Source organism: Hyperolius riggenbachi, chromosome 2 (genome assembly GCF_040937935.1).
Source record: "Hyperolius riggenbachi isolate aHypRig1 chromosome 2, aHypRig1.pri, whole genome shotgun sequence".
In the NCBI taxonomy this organism is placed as follows: Eukaryota; Metazoa; Chordata; class Amphibia; order Anura; family Hyperoliidae; genus Hyperolius; species Hyperolius riggenbachi.
Genome location: NC_090647.1, coordinates 240,303,109 through 240,330,516, shown reverse-complemented (window position 1 = coordinate 240,330,516; position 27,408 = coordinate 240,303,109). Strand labels below are relative to the sequence as shown.

The 27,408-nt window shown below is 42.2% G+C and overlaps 1 protein-coding gene across 11 annotated transcripts in view; it reads right to left on the bottom strand.

Annotated features, from left to right (window-relative positions):
• The window catches only part of OFD1 (OFD1 centriole and centriolar satellite protein), a 225,715-nt gene that overhangs the window by 108,743 nt on the left and 89,564 nt on the right, over positions 1 to 27,408 (bottom strand). For 8 of the 11 annotated variants that reach the window (XM_068268379.1, XM_068268378.1, XM_068268382.1 and 5 more), the window contains exons 20-24: positions 21,400 to 21,519; positions 18,233 to 18,372; positions 15,873 to 16,061; positions 7,679 to 7,734; positions 3,504 to 3,545 (exon numbers count right to left, since the gene is read on the bottom strand). In XM_068268379.1, the coding sequence (XP_068124480.1) occupies positions 3,504 to 3,545; positions 7,679 to 7,734; positions 15,873 to 16,061; positions 18,233 to 18,372; positions 21,400 to 21,519 (547 nt within the window). Of the gene's footprint in view, positions 1 to 3,443; positions 3,546 to 7,678; positions 7,735 to 15,872; positions 16,062 to 18,232; positions 18,373 to 21,399; positions 21,520 to 27,408 lie in introns of all 11 variants that reach the window. The other 3 variants (XM_068268385.1, XM_068268387.1, XM_068268381.1) reach the window with 2 other exon arrangements.

Below are 27,408 nucleotides of genomic sequence, written 5' to 3'. Positions count from 1 at the left end.
TGAAAAGAGACAAGGTCAGTTTATGGTTTCCTTTAGGACAGTCTGTCTCTGCAATAGCATGGAAAAATATTTTTAATGCTCAAATGATATTTTATAGAAAACAAAAGGCCAATCATTTAAATAAACGACAATATATGCCACAAATCATGATTTCTCACTTTTTCTTTAAGGGAAATTCTTTCATTTCAAATAAGTAAACCAGTACCATAAACATAGGCCAACACCTTAGTAAGTCTTTTTGTAATTTAAAGGGAACCCGATGTAAGAGGCATATGGAGGCTGCCATATTTATTTTACCAGTTGCCTGGCAGTCCTACTGATCCCGTGTCTCAAATACATGTAGCCATAGATCCTGAACAAGCATGCAGCAGATCAGGTACTCTGACTCAGGTTTTACTGGGTTAGCCATACGCGTGTTCCAGGGTTTTGGCTCAGACACTACTTATGTCAGGAGATGAACAGGGCTGCCAGGCAACTGGCATTGTTTACAAGGAAATAAATATGGCAGCCTCCCTATCCCTCTCACCTCGGGTTCCCTTTAAATTCCATTAAAACTTATTTTCCCAGTCCAATCTGCAGGCGGCTAGAAATTTCCAGGACAGACAGTAAGCCCAAACGTTTTTTTTTGTACATTCTTGGTAGCAACACTCTGCAAATACTGTTGGGAGAATGGATGCTGTGAAACTGCCCTGAAACGCTGATCTTGCTGCAGGAGTAACACCTGAACTAATCCATTCATTGGCAGCAAATGTCGAAATATCTCTATACCAGTTTGGCTACTTGCTGTGCTGTGTGATGTAACACAGGCAAGGAAGCAACTGAACAATGTGCAACTTCCTAGCCTACCATTGCGCATGTCAATGGCCTCAATTCACTAAGATCACACTGGAGATAATAAGGCAAGAGAAAACTTACCTCCACACAGTGAGAGAGTTATCTTATCTCTTCATTCCTTAAGTTACCTCCTCTGTAGTTATTTTCACACACAGTTAATAAACAGCCTGTCTTTAACTTCTGGAGTTATTTTAAGGATTGAAGAGTTAACGTAAAGACAGAAGAGATAACTTTAGGTTTGCCTGAGGTAAAATGTTTCCTGAATACTACATGCCTCATCACCATGGTGATAACTATAGAAACGTTATTAAAGACAGGAGAGAAGCTTAGTGAATTGAGGCCAATGTGTGGGCTTCTCCTAATGCACTGCATGTTTTGCATTGGAACAACAGAATTAGGTGCACTGCAACTGATGGGATTGTGAACCATTCCTAGACTTTGAATCACACACCCCATTACTGTACACTAAACAGTACCTGTTACAAAGCAACACGTCAGTGTGAAAGTACCCTTTCTGTTATAAAACAAGCATTCCATGGTGCTTCAATGCAAAGACAAAAGTAATTAAGCTGAAAAGGTTTGCTAATTAATACTTTGAAAATATAGAACCAAATTGAAAACACTGGCTTTCATTTTTCCCCAACACAAATGGAATTTCCATTTAAGTGAGAAGATCATGGAGGCTGCCAACTGCATTATTTTAATGTCAGTTGGCTGGCTACCTGTTTACAGCAGTATTTCGGGGGTATACTTGCCAGAGGAGAATATTTCATCTAGACTCTGGAGCCGTAATTCATTAAGTATTTGAGACAGAGCATCGGCATAAAACAAGCAAATAGCATTTTTACTAACGAAGGCCTCCTCCTCATTCCTCTCACTGCAGGATTCCGTTGTGATCTACACTAATAAAGTATAAAACAACAAAAACAAGAGGTTTAATTAAAATACCAATTTTATTTAAGAAACTGAAATGGAACATTTTAAACTTGACTGCTGTTTATATTGGTGAATGATTTCAATTATTTGTGTAAGAAAAACATACAAGCTACTATAATAAATATATTTACAAAACATTAAGATATAGGTTAAGTACAGCAGAAATGGTTTGTCAGACCATAAGGGCTGGTTCAGACGGACAATTGCTGACATTTATCCCTGGCATGTACTGCTAGGGGGCTACCATGTCGTAATTGCAATGAATGGGAGTGTTGATCTTGTGTTGTTTATCACCGATTGCTCAAGGGCCGCAGGCAATAGAGTTTTCTGAGACACGGTATGCAGCTTCTCGAGTTGCCGGCGTTCATGGTTACATTCTGTCCCCTAGGGCTCTAAACACGACGGTAAACGATGTCAAATACTTTTCTGTATGGTAGCAGAACGGTGTTTGCCTGTGATGACATGAGCCGCCAAGAGCTGTCAGCAGGGATGGGCTCACGAGTAGTTCACTACTCGAATTTGTGATAAAAATTAGGTTTAATTGCCTCAGCTGTGCGGCTGGGAGAGAGGGGGTTACTTACCCATAAGTCCTCTGTCTTCTATGCGTTCCAAACATCTTGCACGCGTCCTATTAGATGCCCTTGCAAGACTCACTACATACATTTCCTCCTTCCAGTTTAAAGGAGGAAATGCGGGTAGTGAGTCTTGCAACGCGTCTAATAGGACGCGTGCAACATGTTTGGAACGCATAAGACAGTGGACTTATGGGTAAGTAACCCCCTCTCTCCCAGCCGCACAGCTGAGGCAATTAGGGCTCATTTTAATCACAAATTCGAGTAGTGAACTCGTGAGCTCATCCCTGGTTATGAGTCACAGTTATAGGGATTCAAATGCGTGATGAGATTTTTTGCTGCATGCCATCTGGTTTATTTTGGGATTCAGCAAAAAATGCAATCGACTCCCTCCAGGGTAGAACTTGATTGGTCCATTCTTAAGCTGCATACATTTGCATACAAAATGTGCATAATCCTGCATCAGCCCCAAATTTGCACCCCAGCCTTCGTTTCCAAAGATCTCACTTTGCACAGTTAAATTACAACTGAATTCTGTTTGATTTATATGTGATCTCAGTTTCATTTTCCCGAAACAGTCTGTTCCATTTGAAATTCTTTTCTGACTGTTTGAATAGGGTTTGGTCTTAGCTTCCCACCGCATTCAAAACACTAATAAAACCAGGTGCATATATTTTAAAGCATATTTTTGAATCTCAAACAGTTTCAGAATGGTGTAGAAGAAAAGCTATTATTATTGCATCAAATACGTCACATACTTTGTAAATGGAGCCCTATGAGATTATGTATACTGTGTTTGATAAAATGCTAGTTGCCATGGTGATCCTTGAATACTTTGTTCCACTGACCCTAGTACATGTATAGTGTGGAGACTGGGTGTTCAGAACCCAACTAGATCAAGCACAGCGTGGGTGTTCTGACTCCACCTAGAACAAGTACAGCGTGCAGACTGCACAGGACGTTTTGGTCTGGTCTCCCTTTAACAAGTAATTTGAAGAACAAGGAGTTAACAGGAGGATACGCAGCATCTTCTGTCATAAGATTCGGCCCCTGACGACATTTCCACATCAAACAGAAACACGCTGTGCTGGTCACACAAACCATTAGTCTGAAAATTCAAAGGACTTGGATTTATCTTGAAGAGAGGAAACGACTGTTTACCAGAAATCCTCATCTGCTTCTCCCATAGACTGAGCTGTGATACTGAAGAAAGAGGAGAAATTATCTTAATAGGCAGAAGGCTGCGTGGGTAGCTACACAATTACACCATTTATACGCAGTGTGCAAATAGGAGGCATACAAGAGGCCTTTCTGGAAGCCAGGACGTTCCGTGTTTAATGAATGCTTACAAAACCAAGTGACATTCTACTGAAGTGCAGTATGGGCTTTGGTAAAGCATCGCCCTGCTGACGGAAGCGAGACCACCAAATCTTTCCACTCATCTCTCTTCCTGTCCTTCTGTTCATTACACAAATACACTTCATTTCAAACACTACCAATGTACTCCTGCAGGAACATAAGTGTCACACAGCAACATATGTGTGGAGGTTTTAAATGCTTATTGGGTAGATGCAGATCTTACAGTGGTGGGCATTAATAATCCAATGCAGAGATAAGAGGATCACAGCTGGATTGGCTTACAGATTAATAAGGGGGAAATGTTAGATGGGTAACGAGAAACAGCTTCCATGAACATCTACAGGCCAGTTTCTCACAATCTGGAAAGGGGACTGTTCAGAAAGATGCAGAAGCACAGATGTAGGAGAGGACTTGTTAGAAGACCACAATCCTGTAACTACACATCATGGGGCTTCCCCAGTGTGTTCACAACCCTTTCCCCTGTAGTCACCCCCTTATCACCAGGAGGTCATATAACAGGTTCACTCCCCTATAAAATGTGTGGTCACAACCAGGCATGGGCTTAAATTCGGATTTGGGTGATCCGGATAGCTACTATCCAGAGTTCACCCAGTAATGCCGGGGGTGGGGGGTGTCAAGCTTACCTATCTAACGTCTTCTTTGCTCGTCCCTCGGCGCCTCCCACAATGCATTCCAATGCGCCGTCACGTGATTATAAACACTTCCGCCTTCAACCCGGAAGGAGGAAGTGTTTGTAGTCACATGGCGGCGGATTGGAATGCATCGTGTGAGGCGCCGAGGGACGAGCTTAATGACAGCAGAGAGTGTTATAATTCCCTGCGCACGCTATGCAGCCATAGTGTGCACAGTTAAATTACATTCAGCTCAATTAATTAACCACAGTTTGTGAAAAAGGAAAGGTTTCCCATGGGGGGGGGGGGGGGGGGAGGGGAGGGGTCAGCTACTGATTCTTGGTCACGGTTCATTTCTTGGTCACGGTTTATACTTAAAGCGGAACTGTAAATTCGTTAAAAGCAAACAGTTTCACTTACCTGGGGCTTCCCGAAGCCCCCAGCAGCCGTCCTGTGCCCTCGCCAGTCCTGCCCGAGCTTCCGTTCTCCCGCGGGAGCTACTTTCATTACCGCTGACTTGCAACTGCGCGCCCCGGGCAATACGACGGTTTCTTCGCGTTTCCATTGCCCGGGGCGCGCAGGCGCAGTTGCCGTCGACTTGTAAGTCGGCGGTAATGAAAGTAGCTCGCACGGGAGAACGGAGGCTCGGGCAGGACCGGCAAGGGCACAGGACGGCTGCTGGGGGCTTCGGGAAGCCCCAGGTAAGTGAAACTGTTTGCTTTTAACGAATTTACAGTTCCGCTTTAAGGAGAGCTCCACTGAACCTGCTCAGAGCCCAGCGCTTGTTCTCACTGCCAATCAGAGGGGAGATGAATGAATGGGAATGCAGTTCCCATTCATTGATCTAAGTCTCCGTGTCAATGATCACCAGCATCAATGAGATGCCGCGTCATTCACAAAAGCTGATACTTACACGTCCACACATTACTTCTTGTTTGCATACTAATAGTACGCACAGGAAAGTTATGCGCAAGGACATCTTTTGGCCAAATAGTAAAATTACACCTACACACACACTTTTTTTTTTAATAAACAGACCTATATTTACATTTAAGATTAACCCCTTACCTCCCACACTCCCCAATAGTTACCCAAATAATTTTTTATTAAAAAAAAAAAAAAAATTATATATATATATATATATATATATATATATATATATATATATATATATATATATATATATATACACACACACACACAATTACAAAAAAAAATAGTTATCTTAGGGACTGAACTTTTTTAACCACTTGCCGACCGCACACTCATACCGTGCGGCGGCAAAGTGGTAGCTGGAGGACCAGCGACGCACATCTGCGTTGCCAGGTGCCTCCCTAATTAATCAGGACAGGTTTCCTGTTAGATCACGGAGCGGGTCTCCGTGAATAGCCTGCGAGCCACTGATCGCGGCTCGCAGACTAAATATAAACGCAGGAGATGTTTGTCTTCTTTGTTTACATTGAACGGCGCTGCTGCTACAGCAGCGCCGTAAGGCAGATCGGCGATCCCCGGCCAATCAGCGGCCGGGGATCGCCGCCATGTGACAGAGGACAGCCTGTCACTGGCTGCACAGGACGGATAGCGTCCTGTGCAGCCCACATCACCAGGGAGGAGGGGAATTTCGCCGCGGAGGGGGGCTTTGAGGTGCCCCCCCCGCAACACCCAGGCAGGCAGGAGAGATCAGACCCCCCCCCCCCCCCTGCACATCATCCCCATAGGGGGGAAAAAAGGAGGGCGATCTGATCGCTCTGCCTGCAACCTGATCTGTGCTGAGGTGCCCACCCAGCACAGATCATAAAAAACAGCACTAGTCCTTAAGGGGGGGGGGGGGGGGTAAAGGCTGGGTCCTCAAGTGGTTGATATGCATGTAAAGAGGGTATATTACTCTTGCTTTTTAAGTTATAGGCTTGTAATTAGTGATGGACGCAAAACGGAAAACCTGAAAAACTGAAACCTTTATTTCCAAATAAAATATTGGCGCCATACCTTGTACTAGGGAAATGTTTTAAATGTTGCAGTAACCAAATGGGCAAATAAAATGTGTGGCCTTTATCCACAGTAGAACGTTTTATTTTAAATATATCATGGCTGAAAACTGAGGAATAATGATTTTTTTTTTCCATTATTCCCATTAAAATGCATTTAGAATAAAATAATTCTCAGTAAAAAGTACCACCTAAAGAAAGCCCAATTGGTGGCGGAAAAAACAATGTATAGATCATTTCAGTGTGATAAGTACTGATAAAGTTATTGGCAAATGAATGGAAGCAGCGCTGAAAGATGAAAATAGCCATGGTTTTTAAAGAGACACTGAAGCGAGAATAAATCTCGCTTCAGTGCTTATAGTCAGCAGGGGAATGTGTGCCCCTGCTAAACCGCCGCTATCCCGCGGCTAAACGGGGGTCCCTTACCCCCCCCCCCCCTGCAAAATCTACGACCAACTTGGTCGTAGATTTTTCTGCTGTTGAGGCAGGGCTAACGGCGAAGGAAGACTGAGAGGGGCGGGGGAGAGGCGGAGATACGCGCTGACAGACGCGCGGTTAGCCCTGCCTCTATGCGGAAGAGATCCCCGGGAACCACGGAGGGGATTTGGGAGGTAAGGGACTCCAGTTTAGCCGCGTGATAGCAGCGTTTTAGCAGGGGCACACATGCCCCTGCTGAATATAAGCTCTGAAGCGAGATTTATTCTCGCTTCAGTGTCTGTTTAAGATAAAAAACCCTTGGAGGTGAAGTGGTTAAAGCAAACCTGAAGCGAAAATAAACTTATGAGATAATGAATTGTATATTTAGTACAGATAACAAAGAGAATATTAGTAGCAAAGTAAAAAAAAGTCATGTTGTTTTCCAGTACAGGAAGAGTTAAAACGCTTGATATCCATGCAAAAGAGCTTCTCTGAGCTGTTAGATCAACTTGGTCAAACTCCGTCCTGTTTTCTGAATAGCTTAAACAGCCAAGAAACCGTGAGAGGCAGCTTGAGAGAAGGTTTTACTGAAGGAAAGTTAAAAGGGTCATTAGCTCTGCTTTGTTTTACAGCTTACAATACAGAGTGTGGTTTCTAAAATGCATAAAGCAAATATGACAGAATGATGCAATGTTATAAATAAAGCTATACAACTAAAAATAAAAATACGAGACTCTTTTCTTTGCTACTAATGTTCTTTTAATTATCCGTACTACACATACAATTCATTATCTCATACGTTTATGTTCACTTCAGTGTCATTTTATTGCATAGAACTCCAGTACTGACACCCGGTTTACTGCATTTATGTTAAATATGGAATACATTGTGAAGATAACACAATGAAGTAAGCATTAATACACAATGGATGCCTTTGCCTTACCTTTCATTCGAAAGTTTTTCAGCAACAGAAACCTCTTCCGCAGATTCTTTGGCAGCCTGAAAATGATAACGTTTACTGAACACCGCACACTTGACTACACACATACAGAGATCTCATATACATGGCCACAAGCTGCAGAATACAACATGGTGTCTAAATAGCTCAAGCTATTATGTCAGGAACATTGTGGCTAGAATGACTAATTATCCCTTTGCACAGACACGCATCATTCAAATACAGCAAGTTCTGGAGACAGTTCCTGTTTCTACAGCTAATTCAAAACGTGGGTGTTAAGTTTTTAAAACATGGATGATTCTCTATAATCACATGTACATTTTAGTAGCTGTAGGACAGTAGCTGTATCCTGAATTGACTGTCTGAACGACTGGTGTGCAGTTGCGTGTAAGTGTGCCAAGGGTTCATTGCTGATGTGCTTTGATGTTCATCCACACTTCCTTTAGCACCTCCAACTTACTTCATCTTATTTAAGTGGTCCTAACTAGGATATGAGCTTGGGCTTTATATTTTAATAGGAACAACATGGCTATATGAAGATCAGCTGATCCCATGCACTATAAAATTAAAACAAAATTAAAGCATTGCCAAGCCGCAAGCAAAAACATCATTGTCCTGCTCATAAAATAATGCGTGCGCTCAGGAGCGCAGAACTGTTGCAGGTTTTGAGTGGACAAAGTCTGTTACCCAGCCTGTACAACTAAAATATTAGAATTCCCCATTCTGATAGTGGTTAAGAAGGTCAGCACAGATTACAGTGTTAGGCCTTCAGTGAACATTAGGGTTAGGTGAATCAAGTTACAGCTAGCATGGGGCTATCCAGTTAAGATCCAGCAGGAATATCGGTTATGTCTGATTTATCAATAGTTTGAGTGATAGGTAGTTATTGATGTCGCTAACCTCTGATTTTCGGTTCGCGAACCTCCGCGGAAAGTTCGGTTCGCGAACCACAATAGACTTCAATGGGGAGGCGAACTTCAAAATTTAGAAAAATTTCTACTGGCTGGCAAAATGATAGAAAACATGTTTCAAGGGTTCTAATACCTAGAAGACCTCCCTCCAGTGCTGGGCCGAAATTACGCATTAGCGTAATTACGCATCGTAATTCAATGTAAATTGACGCGTAAGCGCTACGCGTAACTTACGGTCTTACGCGTAATTATTTACGCGTAAGCAGTTAAGTGGTATCGTAATTACGCCGTGTACCGTAATTGCTAGGTATGCGTAATTTTACGAAGACTTACGCGTAATTTTACGCGTAATTACTAACGTAAAAACTCCCCTTTTCTAAGAGTAGCCAATCAGTCAACATCCTAAGCAACCAATAGTATCTTCTCCCGCCCCTCAGTATATAAGCGTACGATTTGACGCTTTTGAATGATGTGTACGCAATAGCTGTCAGATTGACGGCTATTGCGTACACATCGTCCGTATGCGTCAAAAACTATGCATTAATGGGTATTACGGCACTACGCGTAACATCGTAGTGTAAGTGCCTACATAACGGTATCCTTACGCGTAACTGCGTAAGTTAACGCGTAATTACAGTGATGAACCGTAGATAATTTCCTACGCCGTAACCGTAATTGCGTAATGCGTAATAGCATAAAATTACGCGTAATGATCCGTAAGCGTAGATTTTTTCCATTACGACCAGCACTGCCTCCCTCCACCCTCCTCCCTCCACCCTGAGGGAGGAGGGTCTCATCTGCTAGGGAATTATAGTATTTCAAAAGCCAGCTTACATACCGTGGCTGGGAATTGAACCCAGGTCTCAGTGTATGGTAGGTAACTAACATATCTATTATACCACCAACACTACTATCTGAAACTAGCCTAGCATGTACCATTTATGCTCAATCCAAGAGAAAAATTAGACAAGACAATTTTCTCCTGGCGGACTTAAAGCACCAGAGCTGCAGCCACTAGGGCAAGCTCTATGGGCAGTAGCAGCATTAAGAAGACTTACTTAAGGTCTCCTACTGAATAGGTGCTGGCTTACTGAACAGACATAGCCAAGATTAGAACCCTGGTCTCCTATGTCAGAGGCAGAGCCCTTAACCATTACACCATCCAGCCACTGCTTAAGGATATGTAGTCAGGCATGGCCTTGCCTTTTGTGTTCAACAGTTGTCCAAAGAGAACCCCAGATAGCCAGGTAGATTCATCTCTCTCTCTCTCTCTCTCTAGTAGGGATGGTCACCGCTTTCCCCGGAATTGTATTTTTGAGCATAAATAGATTGAGCATAAATGGTACATGCTAGGCTGGCTTCAGCATGTAGTGTTGGTGGTACAGAGAGAGATGAATCTACCTGGCTATCTGGGGTTCTCTTTGGACAACTGTTGAACACAAAAGGCAAGGCCATGCCTGGCTACTGTTATGATCATGTCTGCAGCGTTTACTGCTGGCTGCAGTGGTACTGTAACCCAAGCAGTTCTGATGTCATTACATACATTTTCTTGCATAGTTTGGTTTGCACTTAAACTAGTTGCTGATTCCATCTGCAGTCGCTCTGAAGTTAATGACAGTTTAATATGCTTTTGTGTAAACAAACATTGTCTGCTGCAATGGAGGGGCAATCCCTTTCCTGCAGGCTGCATATCATTGTCTGTCTTTTCCTGCTGTCAGCCTGTGATTAATTACCATTCACTTGTGTGGGAATCTGCAGGTCTGCTCCCATTGGATGACCTCAGTATAAAGAACTGCTTCCTGCAATGCTTGATGGGCTACCATAGTCTCAGATTCAGTCTGTTACTCTGCTCGTGCCCCACCTCGTTCCTGGTCTGTGTGGACTGCGCTGACTCCTGCGAAGGGGTCAGCGAGTCCTCCTAGTTCTGCTCTTGTTCTAGAAGTTGTTACTTTGCTTGTCTTGTGTCATATATTGGTTCATCGCCAATATATACGCATACTTGCACGTTTATTATTTTCCTTGTATTCGTGTTACGTTGATACATCAGTGTCGCTGATATATACGTACACGAACTGTTTATATCCTGTGTTCCGTTAGTCAGCGTTCCAGCACGCTGAGCTAGTTATCCTGTTCCTGGTCCTGTTTGTGGATTGCGTTCATCTCTGCGAAGAGATAGCGAATCCTTCTGAGTCCTGTTCCCTGTATTACTCCAGTCTTAGTCAGAGTTCCTGCTTATGTCATATATCGGTTCATTGCCGATATATACATATGTTAGTCAGACGCTACAAATAGTTTCATTGATAGCTGTAATTGTAATACGCTAGGAAATCATACTTATTGTATATTTATCTGTGTTACGTTCATCTATCTTGATCCTGCTATTTCCTGACTATCCTGTCCTGTCTTTGTGAGGCACGCCATTGCTGCAAACGCATTGGCTACCTCATTCCAGTCTTTTTTATTGTGGACGCTTGCTGTCACTAAGTAGTGGCTAGTTAAGCAAGCGTTCATTCTGTCTACCTGTCCTGATCTCCTCAGTCCTGGTTTATGCGCTCAGCGCTACTTTGCGCTGAGACGTTATTACGAAAGTGTTGTTTGTGGCTGTTCGGATCTGCACCGGCTCTGTGCACCACAATCTCCTATTGGAGTCAGTCCTCTCCTCCACTAAACTGGGGATATCCTGATCCCTTGTGCTGGTGTGTGTACCTCCTTCACGTCAGCTTATGTGTTGTATGCTGACTGTGGAGATTACACCTCCAAGCTTAACAGCTACATATCCTTAAGCAGTGGCTGGATATGTAATGGTTAAGGGCTCTGCCTCTGACACAGGAGACCAGGGTTCGAATCTCGGCTCTGTCTGTTCAGTAAGCTAGCACCTATTCAGTAGGAGACCTTAGGCAAGTCTTCCTAACACTGCTACTGCCTATAGAGCGTGCCCTAGTGGCTGCAGCTCTGGCGCTTTGAGTCTGCCAGGAGAAAAGCGTGATATAAATGTTATTTGTCTTGTCTAATTTTTCTTTTGAATTGAGCATAAATGGTACATGCTAGGCTAGCTTTAGCTAGTAGTGTTGGTGGTATAATGGATATGTTAGTTACCTACCATACACTGAGACCTGGGTTCAATTCCCAGCCACGGTATGTAAGCTGGCTTTTGAAATACTGGAATTCCCTGGCAGATGAGACCCTTCTCCCTCCGGGAGGAGAAGCCTACAAGAGGCTAATTAAACTCTCCCTAGCAGAGTGTGTGTAGCAGCTGTCCCTTAACTAATTAGTATAGGCAGACGAGTGAGTCAAATGGCTCAAGGACCTTGCCTTGTATAAGGGGAGGGCTCCACCAGTGAGTGCAGTCTGATTGGCAACAATGTGCCTGCTGACTGTGATGTAGAGGGTCAAAGTTTTGCTCAATAGAGCATTATGGGGCGAATCGGGACATCTCTATAGGTAGTCTCTATGGAAGATTTAAAATGGTTAGGCTTAGAGTTTAGCTTAGATGAAAGGTCAGGTTTAGAGAAAAAGTAAAGGTTAGGCATCAAGTTTGGATCAGGATTATTGGGGGTTCATGGTGGTGGCGGGCAAAGCAGGTGAATTTGGCTCATATCACTGATAAGTCTTGGTGCCTGGCATCTAAATGTATTAGTATGTGGAGCTAGGTCTCTAACCACATAACTATCATCAGCAGGTACTTGCTGCAGAAGCTGTAATCTGAGCTATTTGAAAGCTCGCTAAAGGATGCCATTTGGCAAGTGTTGGGGGACACAGAATGAAACACCCACAACAGTGTTTCAAGCCCAAAATACCAGAGTACTGGTAAACTGGCACTGTATCCACAAGGCCTCAAATCACATTACAAGGTGAGATGCTACCAGGTGGCTTACATATGTAATAGCCACCGGGAGACTTGGGCGCAGGATACAGCCGATATACGACGTATCCTGCTGCTGCACAAGTACCGGTGACGTTAAATACTATTCCCCCTCTAGGTCCATGTGGATAGTGGGGAATGATATAATTCGGCTTCCAGCTATTGCTGGAGGGCGAATTATGTTTTAAAATGTCACTTCTGCTCCGTCTGACGGGGCCGAAGTTACTCAGTGTGCGCCCAAATCTCCTGCGCTGTGATTACGGCACTCAACCAGGTGGATGTGCAGGCAGCAGTTCAATGGCCTTGACAATCGAAAACAGAAAGACCTGGAAACTACTGTAACATTAATGATCATGAGACTACAAATCATTGTATTAATCAAAAGGTGACTGGTAGTAATGAAATATAAGTGAATGGTAAAGCTTGTGCAATGCAACTGATCAATCATTTGTAAAGGGGAAGATCAGTGATAGAGAAGGATCAGAAGACAAGGTTATTGCTATGGTAGGAAGGAAAGATTGGGATAGGGTAGCTAAGTCAGGGGAGACCACTAGTTATCTGACGTTCATTTCTTAGCCCTAATCCTGCCCTGAGATCATGCACATGCAGCTTACTATAGGTCTTAAAGAGACTCTGAAGTCTCCGAAAATGTAGCTTTTTATTGCAAAAAGCTGTTCAACATTATTGCCCTAACTTAAACGCTGCATCCCCGCGGCTCAAATCTAACTAAATCCCCGGGGCACACTGCGGGGAGCGCTTCCGTGAGAGGCAGAGCTTTCAGCTGCAGCTCTGCTTCTACACACGTCTATTAACGCGCATCTCCGCCCGCCCCTCCGTCTTCCTTCACTGAGAGGGGCGGGGGAGAGGCGGAGATACAGATAGATGCGCATGGAGGCCGAGCTGCAACAGAAAGCTCTGCCTCTCACGGAAGAGCACGGGGCAGCAAAGTCCACGACCAAGAAAGTCGTGGATTTTGCGACGGGAGTTTGGGGGGGGGGGGGGGATTTAGTTACATTTCAGCCGCAGGGATGCAACGTTTTAGTTAGGGCAATAATGTTGAACAGCTTTTTGCAATAAAAAGCTATATTTTCATAAACTTCAGTGTTTCTTTAAGGCCCGGTTCCAGGGAAAACATGATTTTGGATAGTTTGATAAGGGGTTAAAACAGTTTTGTTTTCTTTAAAGGGAACCTTAACTGAATGGGGGGTAAAGAGTTTCACTTACCTGGGGCTATTACCAGCCCCCTGCAGCAGTCCTGTGCCCTCAGAGCCGCTCTGGAATCCTCCGGTCCCCCGCTGTCACTTAGTTTCGTTTTTGATGACTCACCAGTCGGCCGGCCGCCATGCGTATTATTGGACGCATTATTCCCTACTGCAATTAGTGCTGTTGCGGACCGCAACGCGTACAAAAATACGCGTTGCCGCATATCTTCACGTGCGGATTGCGGAAACTACTGGTGAGTCGTCAAAAACGAAACTAAGTGACAGCGGGGGACCGGAGGACTCCAGAGCTGCTCCGTGGGCACATGACTGCTGCAGGGGGCTGGTAATAGCCCCAGGTAAGTGAAACTCTTTACCCATTGTTCAGTTAAGGTTCCCTTTAACAGTCATGTAAGAATTTGCATAATTTCCTGTCCAGACAGGAAGTGGTGAAATCTTTTGAAGAATGACTGAAAACACAACAACATTTTATCTTACTAATATTATAAATGCAAAAGTTTGGAAGTTTGGAGGTTTGTTACTCAATCACGCAACAATGGTTGAATGGATTTGAATGAAATTTGGCACACACATAGTACATTACCTGGAATGACATATAGGATACTTTTTATCCCCATAACCAAAAAGTAGTCGGAGACAAATACAAATTTCGAACCTACAAAAGCCAATCAAAATTCACCTACTACTTTTCAAGGGGAATATTTAATTTCTGCCTTTCTTGCACTGGTAATGGCAGAAGCCTCAAACCTGGTACAGTTGGTAATTGGGTTCAAATTCAGAAAAGGGGGTGGAGCCACAAACAGCCAATCAGATTTGTTTCATTTCAATGCAAATTGATGCCAAAGACCGCAAAGCTTACAAACTTGGTCATTGAGTAATTGTGTGTAAGGGTTACAAAAAGTGGGTGGAACCAACACCAGCCAAATACATACCCGGGCAATGCTGGGTCATCAGTGGGCGGAGACAAATACAAATTTCACTGGGAAAATATAAACTGCAGCCATTCTTATACTGTTAGTGGTAGGGTTCTGAAACTTTTCATAGTTTGTCACTGGGTGACTGGGATTAATATTTAGAAAAGTGGGTGAAGCCTACAAAAGCCAATAAAAATTCACCTATTGCTTTTCAAGGGGAATATTTAACTGCTGCCATTCTTGCACTGTTAATGGCACAAGCCTCAAACCTGGTACAGTTGGTCATTGGGTGACTGGGGTTCAAATTCAGAAAAGGGGGTGAAGCAAAAGCCAATCAAAATTCACCTACTACTTTTCAAGGGGAATATTTAATTTCTGCCTTTCTTGCACTGGTAATGGCAGAAGCCTCAAACCTGGTACAGTTGGTAATTGGGTTCAAATTCAGAAAAGGGGGTGGAGCCACAAACAACCAATCAGATTTGTTTCATTTCAATGCAAATTGATGCCAAAGACCGCAAAGCTCGCAAACTAGGTCATTGAGTAATAGTGTGTTAGGGTTAGAAAAAGTGGGTGGAACCAACACCAGCCAAATACATACCTGGGCAACGCCGGGCCATCAGCTAGTATTTTTATAAAGCAGGGAAGAATCAAATTCCCTGACTAGCTTTCATTGCTGTGCTGAGCCTCACCTGTCCCTAGGACTACCAGTTTTCATAGTACAGGCTAAAAGCTCCCTGGAGGTCTCAAACAGGCATACATGCAAAATGGGTGACAGAAATAGCTGCTAGTAGAATATTGGTAAAATTACCCCCCTCTCCTGAAGAGGGGTGGGACAGTGGATGGGACTAAAGTGAAGAAGACTGGGACATGGGTGGGGCATACAGTATGGGGGGGGGGGGCCTCAGGAAGGCATACCACCATGAACTAGAGTGAGCTAGGAGTACAGTCAGTACGGGTGATCCTAGGCAGTTAGTATCACACTAACTGAGGGCAAAGGCAGGAGCAGGGTGTACAGTATGGGAGAACCTAGTGGGTTGGCAGTGAAAGAGAGTAAGAAAGGGAAGTACAGTATGGGGAACCCTAGAAAGGGGTAATATAGTGAAGGGCAAGCCCAAAGCTTGCAGAACTGTATGTGGGTTCTAGGGGGGAGGAGGAAACACTGTGATGGAGGGTGAGTCAGGAGTGTAGAGTATCTAATTTTAGAATTGGCCACTACTGAATGACATAATTACTACATAGAATAAGTTGCACAGCAAAACATTTGTTGCTCACCTTATCAGGCTGCTGTTCTGCTCGATTCTCAAGCAGTAAATGCATGTACTTATCCAGGGGATTGTCAGGAGCATTTACCATTGAAGTACCTTCTGCACCATGTACTGTAGTATATTCCTGTTCAGGTGAATTTACACTAATGTTTTCTTCTTGCTTTTCTTTAGATGCTTTAGTTTCTGCTAATGACACCTTGAAATTCAAGACACATCAGAAAGAATATGTTATTTCCAATTAAATAGAAATAATCAATTCCAGTACAAATGTGATTGGGTCCTGTAGATATAGTATTTCCGGACATATCACAATTACAGATTGCACAGCAAGCTCATGATGAACCTATCCTAGGAGTGTACTTATATGCTTGCTCCAACCTGAACAATCGCAAATACCTTCTGTTTTAAGAAGGCACATTTCTGTTGGCCGTATCATACAGAAAATATGGCTGTGGTGCTATGGTGACCTAGGGTGCTGGCACTCATCCACAGCAGACCCCTTTTTCTACTCATATTACAAGCAGCATCCAGTATATCCAGCAGTCATCAAGTATTGACAAACTAGCCTGCAATAGGCACTCTGCCAGGTAACAAAAGTACTCATAAGGGGGCATATTAGGGCCCATAGCCGCATTATAAGGATTGTATTACCCAAGTTGGGGGCTAATAGACAGATACAGTAGAATCTCATAGTAAACCTCTAGCTATAGTAAACTCAGTCCCCAGGCTCCGACCATGCGCCTGTGTGAATATGTCAATGTATGATAAATCCTGATCAAGTTAACTACTTGGCCAGGTCCTTTGGAATTTACTATAAAGGGATTCTACTGCACTGTACCTTCTACTGGCACCATTCACTGGACCTACTGTATATACTCACATAAAGGCCAAATTTTTGGGCCCAATAAATGTGCTCAAAAGTCCCTCCCTCGGCTTATACACAAGTCACGTATACTGGGAGGCAGTATGGGAGGCGGGGCGATTGGGGCAATAGCTTGGGGTCCGCACCATAAGCAGGAGGGGGCAGCATTACAGGAAGGGTTCGCAGCGGGCACACAGTGATTTGCGACTGGACTGCTACAATGCAGCCAGCGAACCCTCAAGCCTGGCGGGAGAGCATCCAGAGAAAGGCATGATGCGATCATGGCAGCTGGAGGGGTCGCTAGATCGGAGGGGGGAGGAGCAAGCAGGTGAGCCCAACACCAGAAGCAGACATCAAATCACGCTTCCACTGTGAAGCTAGCTAACTTATACTGGAGGCAACTATAACTGGAAATCTATACTGGAGGCACCTTTAGAACTGGCTATCTATACTGGGGGCAACTAAACTTAGCTACCTATTCTGGGGGCAGTTTATTGGCATTTACTTTGATTAATGAAACTGTGGAGCCACTGCATTTTCTACCCTCGGCTTATACACAAGTCAATAATATTTTCCTTTTTTTATTTTTTTTTTTGTTAAAGTTGAGGGGTCAGCTTATACACGAGTATATACAGTATATCCTAATGACTCCGGTATAAAGCTGTTCAGTTTAGATTAATATAGAGTGCAAACAGGTAGGTTAATAACTTAACACGGGACTGAAAGACCAATCATAACAATAACTGTGATGTTTATCGAATGTGTGAATTAAACCCCACCATATTTATGATCAATGTTCTTTGAAATCTCCAAACTCTTTTCAGTTCTTCACGTATTAAACAGACCCAAAGCTAAATTAAGAGAAATAACTTTGCTTGAAGGGAAAATCCAGCCTTCTGAATGACACATGTGAATACAGGGGCTTTATTTGATTATCATATCTTCTAAGAAGGCCCATGCCTCTCACATGACATTGTCCTGCCAGCTGATTAGTCACTTTGCTTTGTAGGGTAACTAGGAAGCCCCCATTTCTCCACTAACGTCAGATGTCTGTAATAGTGCAGTGATTACATAAAGAGCGATGGTAATTTAATATTTTATGGAGCCTGCTGCAATTCAGAAACCTTGAAGGATACCATCATTTTGTGGCTTACAGATTTGCTTTACAACTTGCATTCAAAGTACACAGACAGGTTCATTGTCCAATACTTTCATCTGAGAATAGAGCAACAAGGCTACTTCAGTGCTTAAATTGGTCTGTCAGTAATCTGATGATCTGTAAACTTCAGCTGTTTATCCATAACAAAATCCTTTCATTATCTCTCCCTTTCTCACTTCTGATTGAAAGAGTAGATCGGAAATGTCCGTCACAATGTAGAAATTCCTGCTAGCACTGGTCCCAGTATAAATACTGAAGATGAATATTAAGCTTGCTCACCACATACTGATCTTACAAGAAACATGAACTCCTATGAAACAAACAGCCAGCGTGATATAACCATTACCTCCTGCTGGGAATCGGCTTTCTCCAGGAATTCAGGGCTCTCTCTACGTTCCTCCTCACTGTCCTCTTGAGAGTCACTTAATCTGCTTTCTAATACCATTTTTCTGTCACTTGAATGTTCAGTGTTATCTCCACTTTTCGCTGTAAACAAAAGGAAACATATCATATTGCTGCACCATTCATAGATCTGCCAAAGCCAGTTATGAGCCACAAGAGTGTGAAGAAGACACTGTTCTTTAGAGAAATCTGGTGTCAATGGGTCCAATTTAAAAAATGTGGTTTCCAATATCTGGTTTATAAGATAACTGTGTCTAGTGTGGACTGATTCAAGAAGATCTTATAAAATCTTTCGGCTTCTGTTTGCAGACAACTTTACAACCAGACACACAAGAAACAGTTACCGTATTTTTTGGACTATAAGCCTATATTAGGGTTAGAGAGCAAAAACCAGGGGAAAAAAAAAATACTAAACCTGGTGAGTCTATGGTCCAGGGGCATCTTGTAGATGTTCTCCCCCCAATTATGGTGTCCTCCTCTCATCCCCCTTGCTGTCCTCCTCCTGTCCCCCTTTGTGTCCTCCTGCTGTCCCCGTCTTATAATCCGAAAAATACAGTAGGTTATTAACCAGCAAAAACAAGAAAAATACAGGAAGTTGTTAACCAGACCCACTTTGTGGTATAGGAAAGGTAGAGTGTAAACAACGTGTATGTCCGCCCTGAACAAACCACAGTTGTAGCATTTTCACCTCTCTTTGGTAAGCTTTTAGCCATGTTTACCATACTCATAACCCTACCCCTACACTTATACACCCACAACAACCCTTTTCCATCTTCATTAACCCCTCTAAACTAGTGCATATATTCTTAGCAGTGATATTCCATATTACACAGTGCAGTACACTCAATAGCTGCATTAATAACAGTCAGCCATAGAGACAAGGGAGCTGAAATGCTATCTTAGCAAACACAGAGACAGTTCAGTCTGAAGATAATTAAGTTAGCTGTAGTTCTTTGGGCGATATACAAAAATGAGAGAATATGGTAAACACATGTGCACAGAATATTACAGACAAGAGGAGTTTTTATGATCTACACATGTGGCTTCTGGTGCATCTCTACAGAGGTGGATCTAAATGCAGCTACATCACACAATTTGTTAAATAGTGGTCTGAACAGAACCACCTATTGTCAGTATACATAACCCATGATGTTCAAGGCAAAGCATGAATATGTAATGGTGACTTACTGTATATAGCAAATACTCATAATATACAACATATAGCCACATTGAGAGCTGGTAATAAAGAAATAAAGAATCTGAAGTGAATGGATCATAATATAAAAGGCCATTGAAATGCATACTTAGAAAGAAAAGAGCAGTTTTTATGTCTAACAATTACTGGTCAGTTCAGCTAATAAATTACTATTAGAAGAGCACCTGTAACAAGGTATCCACCATGAAAAAGACTGGTCTTATCTGAGCGCTATTAATATAGCAGCATTAGGAGAAGACATACAGGCAACGCTGGCACACTAGGGTGGAATAGGAAGGGTTCTGTGACGAATGAGGAATTTCCTAGTATGTGTATCTCACAGAATAATGGCTCTGAATAAATCACATTCAGCTTAGTGTAGTAGCTCTGCCATGTCTTGTGCAGAGTAACACAGCTGATATTGATCAGGAAAACTATGCAGAAGAACTATGCTTTGTACTTCCATGTATAGTCAAACTAACATTATTTGAAGCCCCAGTTCTGGCTCATTTTCAATGGACATAGTGTGTGATATATCACTTTCCATTGAGCAACAACAAATAAAAAAAAGGGTTATTAATGTTTTATTACTTAGCTGTCTGGGTTTACAAAATAATCTTCTATACAGGAAGACAAATATTAATATGGGTTGGATAACAGCAGCAATCAGCTGTCCAAGCATTCCCTCTGCCATTCCAAACATCACCCTTGTGAGGTGGCCACAAAGGAGGTGGCATGGGGCACCAGTGTTTCTCTCTGAGTTGATGACCTGCATTTGCCCAACTCCTCCCACTGCAGCTATGAGATGAACTCTTTGTGTCCTGCACTGCAGCTCAGCAGACTTATATTTATTGTCCAGTTTCTCCCTGCTCAGTGTGCAATAAACCAATGAACTCTTTGTTGTAGCCTTAAATAAAATGGTAGTGAGATTTGCTTTTCCCTGCAGTTAGAGCTGGGTTATGAGAAATATTTATGGCTTTTATAAATACACTCTGTAAGGTGTAAAAAGGACTAAATTCTGGATTACACACAGACCAGGGCAGAAGTGGACAGGAAGAGAAGACTCTGCTAAACTCTAACATTGATTACACATCTCTCTCAGTAGCAGGGAGATGGGTGAGGTCAGGGATGTCTGTGCAGGGGAGTAAGTGCTGTTCACTAGCTGGGAAGCCACACCCTCTCTGCTTTCTGAAGGTAGTCGCATGACGTTTCTGAAGGGAATTTGTCTGGCATGGCTGTTTTGAACATACAAATGGTAACAGCTGAATGGCATAGTCACCTTTACCAACAATAAAGATACAGGAGAGTAAACTCCCATATTTCATAGATGCATTGTTGTGTTGCATGACAGTACTACTTTTGCGTATATAGAATTCTACATTTAAGACACTTATGACAGACTTATGTGATGTACAGCCCTAGGAAATCACGTGTTATTTGATAACACACAGGGTTTGGTAACACAGATGTGATCTAATAATCATTTTTCCTCAACAGTGGAATGTACTGCATGCTTACGTTTTATCTTGTGCTTGTCATTCAACTATATGGGAAAGAGTTACGCATGAGATTCACTAGTGCTTGTCCACATAAGAGAGCTATTTCCAGCCATTAGGGACCTCTGTATACCCCTGCAGGCTCCTATCAAAAGCATTCTAATCATTACTCCTATCTGAGGCCATTCTGCAACCCCACTGAAATAATAAAGCCTTTTGCTATGCTATGGAGCTATATTTGCATTTTGTAACACCAGATGCCCTTGTGAAACACACTGCAAGTGACTGCCAAACCGAAGTCTCTTTCTCCCTTTATCATGGCTTAATTTTCCTCTGGCAAAGCCCCTATGGGAAATATAGAGAAAACAACCTCATTCCTAATAGTAATCTGCATATGAGAAAAACAAAGCCTTAACTTACAGAAGTCATGTGTTAAAGTAGCTGCCACTGGTACATCTGCAGTGACACGAATATCATGGTCAGACGCCGCAGATGGATGCGACAAGTCACTTTCAAGCTGCTCTGGTATGTCCTCTTGGTCTGGGGGAAAGAGGAGGGGGACAGTGAAACAATGATCCCATTATCTTGTAGCTCAGAGCCTGGCAAGGCTGTCTGGGAATGAGCGGGTTCACACACTATGCAGCCTTAGCATCAATTCTATAGGGGCAGAGAAGTGGATGCCGTCTATTTTCCCTCTCTTCATTAATATTACCATCACCGCACCATCATGGAGCAGGCAGAATAATTCAAACTCATTTACATGTGCTGTACGTTCCACTAGCAATGTCCAATACTCAAATACATTCCACAACTGCTAAGTCCTTGTAAAAGAAGGTTCTGCTTGTAACTTCTTACCCACACTGCCACGGCAGGAACGATGGAGCCTGGAAATATATAAACACATAGAGGGCTGGCCAAAGCTCTACTTAACAGATTGCTGGCATAGCCACTTAAAATACATTAGGGAAATTAAAGTACATTCTAGTGATTTCTATACACTACTTCCAACACAGAGGAGATTCTACTTCCAGACTCTTCTGCACAAGCATTTGAACAGAAAGCACATAATGTAGATGAATGGAGAGGCCTTTGATCATTTAATGAGCTGTATTCTGTGCAGTGTTTCAGTGTCAGAACTCCAATAAAACATCTGCACAGTGACATCAACGTAACATATGCACAAGATATACAATAATAAATTAGGAAATTACGCACAATACCAAAATGGGGCTCTCCATGGAAGAGCACAGCTTAACTTGTCAGAGTCACAATGCAACTTTGCATGTTATCTTTTTAAAGAGAATCAAGGTGACATGTGACATGATGAGATAGACATGTGTATGTACAGTGCCAAGCACACAAATGACTATGCTGTGTTCCTTTCTTCTTTCACTTCCTGAAAGAGTTAAACATCAGGTATAGCATAACCCTCACTGATAAGTAATTACAGCTATAAAAAAAACTTTCCTGTCAGTAAATGGCTTCTGAGAGCAGGAAAGAGATACATAGGGTTAATAGTTCATAGATTTAAAGAGACACTGAAGTGGAAAAAAAATATGAAATTATGAAATAATGAATTGGTTGTGTAGTACTAATTACTCTATTAATTACTAGAACATTAGTAGCAAAGAAAATATTCTCATTTTTATTTTCAGTTATATAGTTTGTTTGTTTTCTTTTTTTATAAAATTGCATCATTCTCTAATATTTGCAGTTTACACACTACTCAGCAGTCTAAATGATTTTATAGAGCAGGCTAGTGAACTTTTGAACTGTTCTCTGTAGAAAAAAAAACAATACAGTGCCAGACACTTGAGATAACAAGCTTCAGAAGACAGAGCTATCTGCCACTTTGAAAGTGGTGGAGCTCAATGGCTCTTTTGCATAGATAACAACTGGAGTTTCTTCCAGTACTGGAAACAATATTAGACTTATGTCTCTGCTCCTAATGTGTTATTTCTTAGCTGTACTACACATACAAAGCATCACAATTTTTTTTCTGCTTCAGTGTTTCTTTAAAGGGGAACTGAAGTAAGAGGTATACGGAGGCTGCCATATTTATTTCCTTTTAATCAATACCAGTTGCCTGGCAGCCCTGGTGGTCTATTTCTCTGCAGTAGTATCTGAATAACACCAGAAACAAGCATGCAAGCTAGTCATGTCAGATCTGACTTTAAAGTCTGAAACACCTGATCTGCTGCATGCTTGTTCAGGGGCTTTGGCTAATAGTATTAGAGGCAGAGGATCAGCAGGGCTGCCAGGCAACTGGTATTTCTTAAAAGGAAATAAACATGGCAGCCTCCATATACCTCTCTCTTCTGTTCCCCTTTAAGCTCTTTTAACTAAAGCTAAACAGAATGTAATGTTCAATAGCGGGGAGGAGGGATGGTGGGTGCCAAACGAGCAAGCAGCATCCTGTGGCACATGGAGCAAAAGATAACAGTGTGCTTGTCCATTATTTAGCAATAAGCCATGGCAGATAGATAGCTAAGCTTTGCTGTGGGGCAGCTGCACACATGCTAGATCCTCAGAGAAGACAGCCTCAGACAAACTGTGTACGAGGCTTTAATGTTAACCAGTCAAGCTTTCTGATAAAACACAAAGGCACTAGGGCAGTTCAATCACCCTTTAAAATATTATGTAATAATGGGCTATTGAAAGTCAGCATAGCCATACTGCCGTAGTGCTCACTTCTGTGACTAGAATCAAGACTTTAAAAGTCAGATTCCCCCAAACTGATATGATAGTTTTGTGTTGCCAGCAAGTGGAAATAAATATTCTTTTGGGACATTTAAAGGAATACTATCGATTCACATATTTTTTTCAATTGACACAGGAATTGTTTGGGAAGTGCTGCTAAGTACTGGTGTATACATTTTAGTAGCAACCTCTTTGTTTACTGTTATCAAAATACCTTCAAACTTTACTGACGCCAAAAGGCAGACTGAGCCATGAGGAGAGGGGAAATTCCCCTCACACTTGATCAGTTAAAGTGAACCGAGCATCATTTTTAACACCCAGGGCAGCTCTATAGCAAATAAAAAATGCATTCTAAAAATGTGGTTTATTATTAAAAAAAACTTTGAATTTACCTCATTTTTTTTTACATCTAAGGGTTAAAATAGCCACTTTGTCCGTCCGCAAAGGACCTGCGGTTGCTGAGCAGGAGATTGTGGAACACAGATAAGAAATCACCTCATTAGACTTAACTGACCACAAACAAACCCCCATTGTACTTCAAACAGAAAACATCAGTTACAGTCGAAGAATTTCACACCTAGCCTGGACAATGCTAGTTGTAAAACAGCAGGGGTTGAGCTTCTGAACAATGGCAGCCCTTGCAGCTATTTGAAGCCAGGAGCTGCTTAGTTCACTTTAACTCTATGTGTAACTATGTGTGTGACAGAGAGAAAGCTCCCAACAGCTGCAGCTGCTGTGCCCTGTGTTTCTGACTGAAGTGTCTGAAGAGAGCAGAGGAAATGTAACTATTGTCACAGCTTTTCATACTGTTTTTGCTTTCAGAGTTTGATATGTTTGATATTTGCTTTCTGTAGTCTGATATGCAACTCTGGCTGTGCATTAAAGCAGACACCCCTTCTGCAATTGATTTGTCCCAATATAGCTAAATCCTACCCTCAATAAATTACAGCTTTTGCCTCTGATATTTAACATGAAAAGTAGGAAAATGTTTACACAGCTACTTAGACATTATTTGTACATTGTCATTTTAGAACACTTGGGCATTGATAGTATTCCTTTAAGTGAGTGACTCCACATTTTACAGCTTTTCCCTATAGACATTATAAAGCCAACAAATTATGTCACTAATCCTTTGAAGGATATACCTCAAAGGACAATGCGCATATATTCGGGGAATGCAAGTGTGATAAAGTTGTACTTTCCCCATGAGATGGCATGGAAACCTCAGCCCTTAAACAGATCTAAAGTAAAAAAAAACCCCATATGTAAAGCCTGCAGCTGTAACACCGACAAGATCTAAAACTAATAATCAAACATGTAGTGGACCGTGCCTATTTCTCTGACTGTACAGTGCTGACAATTGTGAGGTACATGGTGCACTGTCCATGACCCTCTTCATTACACCATCGATCAGAGCTACATGGACTGTAAGGAAGTCCTGTGAGGAGGATTTCTCATCTAAAACTTCCAAGTAAAAGTTATATTTTGACAGCCTGCTCTAAAGGAAATACACCAGTAGCTATTAGGAGAGTGATTTAATCCAAAAAAACAAACAAGAAAAAATAACGGCTTCTTTTTCTATGTTGAAAATTGAAAAATGATTCCAGGCAAAATATAAAAAAAGAAAATGATACTATTTGTAAAGTTACAGAAAGCCCCTGTGAAACTTGTACTTGTCAGTTATCTCCTATTTTCCTACATAACTACTTTGTGAATGGTTGAACCTCTGTGGAACAGATTGTACTGACCAATCAGATTTCCTATAGCAAGCAAAGGCAGCTAATAAGGCAGACTGACAGAAGGATCGTCTGATATTTTGATAACTCAAATACAAACACAATCATAATTTACCTAAATTAGAATCAATTTTCATTCTCTGCTCTACAAAGTAATTTACAGGTTAGAACACATATCCAGGTTTTTTTTTTGTAAATATTTGACCCCTGTCCCCACCCTTCCACAATATAAAGTCTGCAGTGTGTTATGTTAAAATACATGTAAATACCAGGAATGGTTGTCAGATGACTGTTCCTCCTAGTTTCTATCCAGTAGGGAAGAGGGGCTCTACCTTCAGATAATTGCCTCCTGGGACAGGGCAAGGCCTGAATTTGACTGGTAATAGGACACCTATAGGTACATGGCCAGGAAGTCTTGTGACCACTTCACATATATCTTAAAAGGTATACAGATGCATTTCTGTACAGTTACACACTACAGACTTTAACACTACGAGCATGAAGGGTTAGGGGTGGAAAGTTTAAAAAACATGGAAGTGTGGGTCATGCTGCCATGAAGCACACTGTTTACTGAGAAATGGACAGCTGTGTGCGTCCATAAAGCAATGGAGTTTATTACACACAGATGATGCGGATTGCCCTACAGTTTATAGGATTGTATTACTGCCGTTGACTGTCCTCTGGGACATTAGATTATGAAAACATTCTCTTGTACTAAGAGAGAACTTTGTGGTCATTGACATAAAACATTAGTGATGTGCTGAAGTAATGCATTTGTCCTGGATATCATCAAGCCCTGCTGACAACAGGAGACCTCTACTGGTCTCTAGAGGGTAGTACACCAATTATCCACAGTAATGCAGCGCAGGTCTTCAAAAACCACAGCTTAGCTGAAATCACAACGCGTACAGTGGATTTTTAACAAGGATTTTTAACATGTTTACAATAGATGTATTTAGCTTTATCTCCACCATAAAAAGATAAAGTTAATATAATTTGCTAAACTAGGAGCTGAACAAAATTCGTTCTTATGCTGGATACACACTATGCGTTTCCGCGTGCGACGCGGCCGTCGATACGCGTCGATTCGATTATTTCCGAACATTTCCGAATGAATTTCGATGATTTTTAGGTCGAATGCCATGTAAAGTATGGCAAATCGACCTAATGATACATCGAAGCTTGAATCGGACATGTCGGAAATAATCGAATCGACGCGTATCGACGGCCGCGTCGCACGCGGAAACGCATAGTGTGTATCCAGCATTAGCCAGTGCCATCTGTGTTGTGTAATACCAGAACTGCTCTAGTCTGCTAAACATTTCTTGGCTTAAAGATCCATCTCTGGAACAGCTAAATGACCTATCCACCAAGTTCAATAGTTCTATGCTTTTCCCTTTCTACCCAAGTTTTTTTTTACTAAGTAGCCTCAGTTTCACCAGCTCACAAGTAGTGAGATGAAGCAAATAAACAAGTAGACATTATAAGTGTACACAACTGGTTGCATGTTAAAATGCTACAAATCACTCACAGATAGTTTAAAGCTACAATAATATACTGTATATTCTGGCGTATAAGACTACTTTTTAACTGTTGAAAATCTTCTGAAAAGTCAGGGGTCGTCTTATACGCCGGGTATCATTGATGCCGGGTGATACGCCCTATCCTGTTACCGCCTCTCAGATCTCCCTGCTGAGGACTGTAGAGAAGTGGCACTGGCGCACATGTGCGAGATCTGATAGGCAGAGAAGGCGGTAACTAGGATACAAGGGTGGGCCAGAAGGGTGAAAGAGCCATGTTTTATGGGCTCAGTGCAATCTATTCTTCCGTACCATTCTGGTACATAGGTAGACAAGGAGAGCTGACCAATCCACTTAGAGAGAGGGAGAGTTGACCAATCCAACCAGTCAATCACCTGCTGCTATATACTGGGTACCACAAACAGTACAGCACCAGTATCTGTTCATACATAGCACCAGTATATGATGTTTTT